This window comes from Notechis scutatus, chromosome 2 (genome assembly GCF_049901735.1).
Source record: "Notechis scutatus isolate UNSWTSFEM ecotype Mainland chromosome 2, rNotScu1.2, whole genome shotgun sequence".
NCBI lineage: Eukaryota > Metazoa > Chordata > Lepidosauria > Squamata > Elapidae > Notechis > Notechis scutatus.
Window position 1 is genome coordinate 242,137,101 of NC_142010.1, and position 10,395 is coordinate 242,147,495.

At 37.3% G+C, this 10,395-nt stretch overlaps 1 protein-coding gene across 1 annotated transcript; it reads left to right on the plus strand.

Moving 5' to 3' along the window:
- The first annotated feature begins 2,677 nt into the window (after positions 1–2,677).
- LOC148132577 (granzyme A-like) lies at positions 2,678–10,119 on the plus strand. The gene is made up of 5 exons (XM_087954107.1): positions 2,678–2,832; positions 4,544–4,679; positions 6,329–6,464; positions 7,876–8,148; positions 9,548–10,119. The coding sequence occupies exons 1-5, from the start codon at positions 2,772–2,774 to the stop codon at positions 9,701–9,703; spliced, it is 762 nt and encodes a 253-aa protein (XP_087810233.1). The 5' UTR covers positions 2,678–2,771; the 3' UTR covers positions 9,704–10,119.
- The last annotated feature ends 276 nt before the right edge of the window (positions 10,120–10,395 follow it).

Consider the following 10,395-nt stretch of genomic DNA (forward strand, 5'->3'; position numbering starts at 1 on the left):
TTTTGTAGCATTTAAGGCATGTGCAGGAGTCTTGTGGTTCACTGGTGGGGATCATCTTCTCTTTAGGTTGTGGTTTGACGAGGATTTTCTTTTGGCATGGTAGGATTGTTAAAATAGTACGTTGATTGAATTAATTGGAGGAACAATTTTGGGTAATCTATATAGCCAATATTATATCAAACAATCAATTGCAGTAATCTCTCAAGTCAGATAATATTCCTGAGCAACAATCAGCCTGAATAGTTAATTACTCTAATCATTAATCAATTAATTACACTAATCATTAACCACACTGTTCATTTCATTTACTATGCTAGTGTAAGAATTTTCTAGTCCTTAGAAAATTTTAACTAGGCTCTAAGTTCATATTTGTCTTAAGCATGACTAGATAAGCATTCAACCCAATTTTAGGAAGAAGCCACTGAAATAGTTGGTTGCTCTTTCTTAAAGGTGCAATTTCCGCTTTAAACCCATTGCAGTTTCATTATGCTGCTTCTTTCATCTCTCTGATGATTTAAGAGGTTGTTCTGTACTTCTTGATCTTTTTATTGGCTGACATCTTTGTTCCAACATTCTGCTCGAGAAACTATGGTTCTCACTTTTTAACTATCCTATGGACAGCAGACTAAGATGCTACTTCAACTGATAATATGGAAGGAGAAATGGCTATGGCCCCTGGGGGATCCATATAGGAGGAGGACTTTAAGAAAATCAAGGTGGTGATTGTGTCTCAATGATCAAGCCCCCTTCTCTTTTTTATGTGCCTTTTAGTGTGACATGTAAAAACATGTGGAGCTTCAACTGTGCACTCACAGTCACCATCTTGCCTTTTTTAACCCCCTCTGCAGATGCCCCTAGACCCATGGGTAACTAAATTAACCAAATCGCTAATATCTCTCTATCCCATTTTATCGAACATGAAGCCAATGCAATAGGAAGCCTAGAAGGAACTTGCCACGTTATATTCATGAGTTAGAGAAGAAAGATGCCATTATCTCTCAAACAAATTTGCCCATTTTTCACTCAGCTGCCCACCCAATTAAACTGGCATAATTCCTTATCTGCAAATGGAGACGCTAATTGCATGGGAAAGCATTTTACAGCTTGCAAGATAAATAGATGTAGCAGCATGGCACATGATCTGGTCTTCAAATGACCAGCATAAAATTTTCTGTATGGTTACAAGCATTCATACATATATGCTCCAAATTGATAAGACACTTGGCAGTTTAGTAGTGCTTGCTTTACTGAAACCTTTCTGAGCTGCAGTAAATAGCATATCGACAGCATTGCAAGTCCATGAATATAACGAAAGACACTAACTTTTTCTAGGAGGAGATAGAGAGGAGACTTTATAAAGATGATATAATGCCTGGTTTTCTAATAGATATGAAATGCTTGAGCAAAGAGGAGTAATGAAAAATCCCTCCAAAAACAGACCAACTCCATGGATGGCGGAAACACTAGAGAGCTTAGGGTAGTCGCCCAATAACAATTGGACTATGACTTTGAAATTTTAAGCATTTCAAAAGCAAAAATGGGGTTGTCTTTGTTAATGGAAATGATGGGAGAGGAAGACACAGAAAACAAGTTATATTTAGAATGACTTTTGTTTCATCAGAATTGTCCATGCAGAATTGTCACTCACCAAATTAATAAGAGTTGTTAGGGATAACATTGTTTACCCTAACTGTTTTGGGTAAAGATAATAAAATGATGAATCATGGTTTGTCAGATAAAGTGTATGTGACTTTAAGCTAAAGGAATGTAATTAAGGGTGCAGCTGTAAAAGTACTATATAAGCAGCAAGGCACTCTCTGGCTCTTAATGGCTGGCTTATTGAAGACTGCATTCTTGCTGGATCGGGGAGGAGAAAAAGTGTTGGATTACTTTGAAGATATTTCTCAACGGAGAGAAGATAAGTTTTGGACAGATTTATTATATGTGTACTGACACTGGCTATTCGACACGGACTTTGCAATTAGAGTATCCTCGACAAGACTTGACTGAAATTGATATATGACTAATGGACTGTTTATAATGACTATGCTATAATTCTTAAATGGAATAAACTATATTATTGATAGCACAAGCGTATCTGTATTTTTACTGCGTGTTAACTAGAAAACTTATCTCACACATTTACCTGTCTTCCTATCTGACTTAGCTGCACATTCTGTTTAGTTTGTTTTCCTTAACACCCGTTGGGGAATCCAGGCTTAACAAGAGTTGTCTAGAGAATCTCTTCATTGCATATGATGATATTCTCAAAATGCGGCTAGAGGAGCAGCCGCACATCAAACATTTTATTTTCACATATGTAGACTGGATATTTTCAGGAAACTCATATTTCTTTTACTAATGCAACCTTTTCTCTGAATAAAGAGGAAACCTACATATGACGTTTTACTTGGTTCAATAGCCTTGTCCTACATTTTTTACTCAGCAACCCAAACCACACATTTCTCTCACACACAGTTAAATGCAAACCTGAAAACCTAAGAAGTATTCTCTCATATCTTTTGTTTTCCACCTCATTAACCATGTTAGTTAAGTATGACAAAGTCTTCATACTAGAAATGAAAAAGAAAATAATTTTGAACATCTTAGTGGTGTTCCAGTTTCACAATGTGTAAAAGAACACCCTTTATAGGATGAAACCAACAACCACTTCTTTACCATCCTCAGTGTGTACACATTCTGTACTTTGATGTACTATCCTCAAAGTACACATTCTGTACTTTGATGTGGAGAAACACAAAAAAGCAAAGATGGTTCTTCTAATGGGCTTTTGGTTTACTGTTGTGATTTTTCTCCTCGGCATTCCCAGAGGTAAGTGCTAAATTATATTACTTTTTTTGTTCATTTCTTTTCATCGCTGATAATGTCACTTCAGAACAATCAATGGAAGGGTGAGGAGATAAGCTACACAGTTTGTTTCAAATGTATGGATGTCTCCTTGAATTTGGACAGTGATGAAGAGAAAATAGCTCAGGTCTCCTTCGGGCAGAACTGACACTGGCAGTTGAAGGCCCACAGTAGAGATTCAAAGCTACAGTTGTTAAGAAGATACTTTATTAGAGATACTAGAAAAGCCATGAGTAATGAAAAAAATCAACTGTTGTAAGATTCAGGATATACATACTGCATATAGTTTTGTATACATGCACAAGCGCACACATACATATACACAGAAGAGGTCCAAAGTCCAAATCTGACATATTTTCACCTGTTCATGCAACCTCACGGGCTGAGAATCATGCATTAAGTGGCAGGTGTGATTAACATTAATACATTGTTGTACCAGACCAATGAGAGTTCTGCTTATGACCATATCACATTTAACCCACATAATGCCAGAGTTTAGAATTGTATCAGGAAAAGATAACTTCAGTAAAATGCCTTGCATACAAATTGCAATATTTAATTATTAAGGGTTTATATTATTGCATCAGAAACCCAATGTTTCTAAGTATAAGGGCAATGTGAATAGTCCTTATCAGTAATGAATAAGTTCACTCCCTTTGTATTTCTTTCTCCCTTTGAGTCTCTCTGCAGCGGAGCTGTCCTGTCAGTTCTGTTGATTAATTGGAGATGTGACTACTAAATTGGTTATTGGGAAAGTGTTGGCAGAGAATACAAACCCAGATGAGAACAGGAAAAAAGAAGTGTCAATCTTCTTCAGCAAAGGCCTAGAATAAAGAGGGGGGGGGGAGAGAGAAAAAGAGAGAAACAAAGAATTTTTGTTCTTGTTTTCTTATCTTTTCTCTGTTCCTTCCTCTTTCATTCTTGTTCTCTCAGTTCTATTTCTTTCAATATAGCACAAAATAAATAAAACAATTATTAGATAATTTTGCATTGTATCCATCAATAAAGATTTTTGATTTAAATCAAATGTCTTTATTGATGGATACAATGCAAATAATAAACTTAGTTTATTAAGTTTAATTTAAACTTTAATTTAAAATTCATTGGTACTTAATTTTAGGAGAATCACACTTGCTTAATATTGTCTAGAAAGCATCCAGAACATTTAGCTTTTTAGAATAGGATTGTCAGGCTATCCAGTAACATTGTGCAGTAATGCTCTTGTAGATGCATATCACAATTCATTGAGATATTCAGTATATATGTCATACAAAAATTACACTTTTTACAGAAGCCTGAAAATTAATCATTACATTTAGCTATTACCAAGCATAATAGAAGGACCCAGCAATCTCCACATTTCTATATGCTTCAGGGTATGTAACCGTACTTCTTCAATCTGGTGTCCTCCAGGTGTAATCCCTGAAAGTCCAAGATAACCGTGCCAAAACTGGAAGTGCTACAGTCCAAAGGTGTGAAATGTGTTACTAAGTGCAAAAAAGCAAGATTGCTTTGGTTGGTTGGTGATACTCCACCATAACCCAAACTGTGGAGCACTTTGTATGATGAAACATTCACATGTTGTGTTGGCTTCTTTTTCCTCTTTAGCTAATGGGTATATCTTAAAGTTGTATTTTGTAACTGGTGATTAGCTTGGCTTCTTCGTTCTATTTAGATCACTGTGTCCAGATCATTGGTGGAAAAGAATCAGTTCCACATTCAAGACCTTTTATGGCCAAAATCAAAGGCTCGAATTGTGGGGGAACCCTGATCAAATCAAACTGGGTATTAACAGCAGCTCACTGCAACATGTAAGTTTGGAAGTGTTGCTAGTTTTTTATTTATTTATTTTTAAAATCTTGTTTTATTTATATATATATTTTCAAGCATAACATAGCCCTGCAATTTAGGGATGAGCAAAACCTAAAGTTTAGATCCAAGCAAATTTGTCATCTCTCAGGTAAATTGTTCATTATTTCAACTTCTTGGCATAAATTCTAGGTGTGACAATGAAACAAAGAAATCCAATCTATGTTTATGTATATGTGTATGTGCCTATGTGCATGGTACTAGAATTTTTCAATACAATAAATATGTACAAAAAGAGATTGAAAATAAGAAAAGGGGGAAAAACAGAAAAGGAATTAAAAGAGAAGAAAATACACATTCTTTCCATCAATTATCACTTTATTATTTTCATCATTCTCTTTGACCCAAATGAAGAAATCATCAATTTCATATTTTTTTCTTTCAACAAAAACTCCATGTGAGGTTTCCAGTTTTTCAAAAGAAATTATTATTATTATTTTATTATTTTCCTATATCCAGACTAGAAGGGCTTTGCTATTTTTGCAAATTCAGTTAATGTTATAATCCATCTTCCATCGTAGATACTTCATTAGTTTCCCAACCTTTGGCATGCATTAATCTTGCCAGATTTACCATATGTAATATTGATTTCTCATACTTCTTTTCTAATTCCATGATCATAAAACCCAATAGGAATAATTCTGACCTCATCCCCACCACCACCACCACCCAAAAAAAATCTTGTTTAGGTGATCAGGGTCTGACCAGATGGAACAGCTTGCCCTCGGACGTTGTGGGAGCGCCATCACTTGAGACTTTCAAGAAGAGATTGGACTGCCATTTGTCAGAAATGGTGTAGGGTGCCCTGCTTGGGCGGGGGATTGGACTAGAAGAACTACAAGGTCCCTTCCAACTCTGATTATCTGTTATCTGTTAAAACCATTGCTTGGGCAGGGGGGTTGGACTAGCTGACATATAAGGTCCCTTCCAACTCTGATTATCTGTATCAGATGATGGGCCAGAAGTCACAGTAGGAAAAAACTGGGATAAACCAAAAACCTGGGTAAAATAGCAGACAAGATTGTGCTGGCATACTTATCAGCCAGAAATTGGAATCAACTTTCATAGATGATATTAGAGAATTTTTCTGTTCTCTCAAAAGCCCTCTTACAAATACTTCTTTTTCATGTAGAGCAAAACATGACATTAATAGCGCATGATGCCTTGCACATTACTGGTGTTATTGTTCTTGTGAAAATTGCATATAATTTGACCTCCCTTTGATTTTCAACCTCCATGTATGTGTGAATGTTCCTGTATTGTAATTTATTATTGAACATAACCAGAAATAGGCCATTGAAAGTATTTTACATCTTGTATCAAAAATATATTTACTTTCACTGTTGAAATAATACTCCAATGAAAATTGAAGTAAATGAATATATACTGTACCTAAACCTGCTGTCTCTAAATCTTAAATTTATGTGCCAGGAAATAAACAATGTTCAATACAGTAGAATTTACTTCTGAAGAAACACAGAGGATTGAACTGCCAAATGATAAAACTTAATATTCTTCAGCTGAGATTATAACGTATTATACTTGCTAGAAATGAACTTTACTCAATACTTATTTATCCTCTGCTTTTTAGAACAAAAACCACTGAAGTTATTCTTGGAATTCATTCAGAAAAAGACACAACAAAACAAGTTTTCAAAATTAATAAGCACATTCCTCATCCATGCTATGATTCCGTCACAATGGAGAATGACATTATGCTTCTCCAGGTATATTCTAAAGGTTATATATAATTAATATACATGTGAATGACAGCAAGAATAGTTTCTCCTTTTCTTTATGGGTACAGGGAATCCTTAATTTACAGCCACATTTGGGACTGGAACTGCCATTGATAAGCAAAGTAGTTGCTAAATAAACCATGCTAAATTTTATGACCTTTTTTTCTATGGTTATTAAGCAAATCATTGCAGGTATTAAGTGAAGCATTCAAATCCAGCTTCCCCCCACTGACTCTACTTGTCAGAAGACATCTAGGAAATCTGCAAATGGCAATCACATGACCTTAGGCTGCTGCAACTGTCATAAATCCATGCCATTTGCCAAGGGCCCAAATTTTGATCCTGTGACCACAGGAAGAGCTGGTCATAAGTCACTTTTCTGAGTGCCATCATAATCTCAAATACCAGCTAAACGAATGATTGTAAATTGAGGACTACCTGGATTGGAGATTGTTGAGATTGTTGAGATCATTGTTGAGATGTGTTGTTTGTTTTACTTGTATATGTATGGCTAAAGCCTCTATTACTGGGGGCTGAATGTCAGGGGGTGGAATCAGTGGTGAATATTTCATTTCAGCTTTGCAACTATGGTCTGGGCTTTGGTTATCTCTCCAATATCATTCCATCTAGTTTTGGTATGCAGCAGAAAGATTTGCCTAGCTACAAGGGGGTTGGGCTCTACAGTTTGTTTCAATTTGCTGCTTCACACACTTTTGCCTTACATCTTTCCTGAAACTTGTTGCATTCAGTTCCCTCCTAGTAAAAGTACCATTTCTCTGAATCTATGGAGCTGAGGTTTTTTTCTTTCCTAGGGAATGGACAGTGACTGCCTTGACATAGCTGTGTGTACTCATGCAGAAAGCAGTGTACAAGGGATTTATCTCTAGCCTTGAGAAGGGAGGGCGAGAAAAAGAAACAATTATTTACCCATGTTGTTGATCTGGCCTACTTCAAAGGGCTGACAAGCAATCCATAAGAGGAGCCTGAGAGTTGAGGACCAGTTGATAGGAACCACCATTGACAATGGCATCAGTGGAATAAAGAATATTCTCACACTTATGTGTTGGAAACATTCTTTTCCCTTTCATTTCAGAGAAGGAGAGCAGGAGGAAGGAATTCATATTTCTATATAAATGATCAGCAGGTGTAAAATTACACATATTGAAGAAGTTCAAAGTATTAATGTTGTTACTATTCCTATTACCATTTGTTTTTATTGCAAGGGGCTCCGATGGTATAAATTCTCAGACTCATTGCATCGGCACAATATTGTAATGTAGGTCAGGCTGAGATACGGTGACTCTCCAAGGTACAAGTCTAACATACAATGCATTAGACTCCATATTGACTGTTAATGTAAGGACCAATCTCTTTTGCCTTCTCTCTTGTCCCATTTAAGCTTAATAAAGAAGCAAAACTTGACAAGAATGTCGCCATCGTCAAGCTTCCTCGGGTGTATAGTGACCTCAAGGCAGGAACACAGTGTCTGGTAGCTGGTTGGGGGATTACTAAGAGTGGAAGCAAAACACCATCAGATGTCCTCCGTGAAGTTAATGTTACTGTCATTGCAAGAAGCACCTGCAATGATCAAAAGCACTATAATTCTCGGCTTTTAGTGACAAAGAATATGGTCTGTGCTGGTGACAAGAGAGGAGGCAAGGATGCATGTTCTGTAAGTATATCTATCTACGTGCTCTGAATTTTTGAAACTCAAAAATAGTATATGGAAAGCAGAATTTGTGCATTTTTCAGAACACTAGTCTGAAGTGCAGCTGGCACTTTGTCTGCCTAAATGTGGCTACATTCTCCACCTATTTAGGAGTCACACTTGTAGAATAGATTGTATCTTTATACAGCTAAAAGCATTTGGTCATTTCCTCATCAAAAAAGGGTATGGCTGGCAGTGATGGGAGTAAGCTAAAGCACAAACACACAAAGAGATACATGCATACAGAAACAGATACACCCTTCTCCTCTCCTCCCCTCTTCTCTCCCCTTCCCTCTCCCCTCCCCTTCCGTCTCTCCTCCCATCTCCCCTCTCTTCCCCTCTCCTCTCCTCTCTCCTCCCCTCCCCTCCCATCTCCTTTCCTCTCCACGTTTCCTTCAAAAGTGTTGGGAAAAAATACATTTTGGCTTTAACTCATATTCTGAAATAGTGAAATACGCAGGGGGGACAAGTATATATGTAACATCAGAAATACAGTGCCATTTTAGATTTAGGTTTATTTGTCTGTTCTGTAGATTTCCATCTACCTCTCTTTCAGTTCAAGGATTCCCTCTTCCCATCTTTTCCTCACCCTATTAACTCTGCAAGATAGGTTTAACTGAGAGAGATCGACAGAACAGAGACCGAGAGACACTCAGTCGGGTGGAGGGGGTGGCTGCAGAGGGTGAAAAAAAGTCAAGATGGAAGCCAAAACCAGGCAATCAAAGTCCTGCCCCCTTTTTTTTACATGCTTCAGGGCAGAAGTTTGATTCTCTAACCAGGATGGGCATAGTTCTCCACTTCCGGCCAAGCTATTCCAAAGTGAATAGCTTGGCCGGAAGTGAAATCCTACTGAGAAATCCTCCTCTGCCCCCCCTCCTTCCAGTCCCCTGAATGAGACACTTGCAGGGCCCCCTCCCAGCCAGCCAAAATTGGAAGGATACAGTCCCAAAGATAACGAAGGCCCACGCTACTCAGAGCTTTATACATAAAAACAAGTCTCTTGAATTTGAACAGGACCTGCCAGCAACCAGAGTATCTCCCAATGAGATGTTACCATGTTTGGCTAAGCTGGTTAGCAAAAGTCAGAGGGAAAGCTAGTGTGCTTTGTGTGAACTGCAGCTTCTGAATCATCTTTGGGGCAGCGCCTTGTAAAATGAACTATAGTAGTCTAACCAGGAGGCAGCAATGGCATGAACCCTTCATTATTGTATATTATAATTGTCCCTTAAAAAGAGAAAAGCATACAGCGTCGCTGTATCAATCAGATGGACAGCATGGAGATTTAATGAATATATATATATACACAACTACTGCAAATAATGCAAAAGTTCTCTTCTCCCACCCTTTTTTCTCCCTTGCGCAGGGTGATTCTGGTGGGCCTTTGATGTGCAAAGGGGAACAAAGAGCCATCGTTTCCTGGGGTATAAAATGTGGAAAGCCTCAGTATCCTGGTGTCTACACCCTTCTGACAAATAAATATTCTCATTGGATAAAGAGTGTTATACAAGGCAGCTTATAGAATTATCATTTGATGTTGACATTCTTTTTTATTATATTCATTCATTATGATTTCTTGAAGACAATCTTTTCCAGCTTTTTCCCTCCAGATATATTTGACTAGTCACACCACACTCAGCTAGCACAACCATTGAGCCTGCTGGCTAAAAATAATAGTGACTTCAGATGAATTCATCTGGAGGGTAACTGATCAGTTTGGGTATTTAGGTTTTCTATTTAAATGCAACTTCACCACCAAGTTTTCTTTTCCTTTATAAAAGCTAAGCACGAGTTTCTAGAAATTCTTTCTCTTTATTTTTCTCTCTCTCTGTGTGTGTGCACTTACTCTACTAGATAAAGTTATTCCCATGTTTATCACAAATAAAATGGTAGTATATTTCCAGAAAGCAGAAGAAAATAAATCCTTGTTGAAAACCATCTTGTTATTGATTTTTTGTTGTCATTGTTCATCTGTGCTATGTATCCAATATTTGCTTGTGGCAAACTTCACACTTTTTCTGTATTTGGAAGAATGAATTTCTGTGCTGGGAATAGCTTCTAAATGCCCTTCTATGGGATAGCATATGATAATTGGACTTCTCTTAGAATTAGAGGTTCTTTGGAATTGCAAAGTTCCCAGATTGCACACCTTATGCCCTTATCATTGGAGACTTCTTATGAATCTATACACCACTTTTATGAGTGGCGATGTGA

Coding starts and splice junctions, on each gene's coding strand:
- LOC148132577 (XM_087954107.1), top strand. CDS start 2,772: ATGGTTCTTCTAATGGGCTTTTGGTTTACTGTTGTGATTTTTCTCCTC. Junction 4,680..6,328: donor ACAGCAGCTCACTGCAACAT/GTAAGTTTGGAA, acceptor TCTGCTTTTTAG/AACAAAAACCACTGAAGTTA. Junction 8,149..9,547: donor GAGGCAAGGATGCATGTTCT/GTAAGTATATCT, acceptor TCCCTTGCGCAG/GGTGATTCTGGTGGGCCTTT.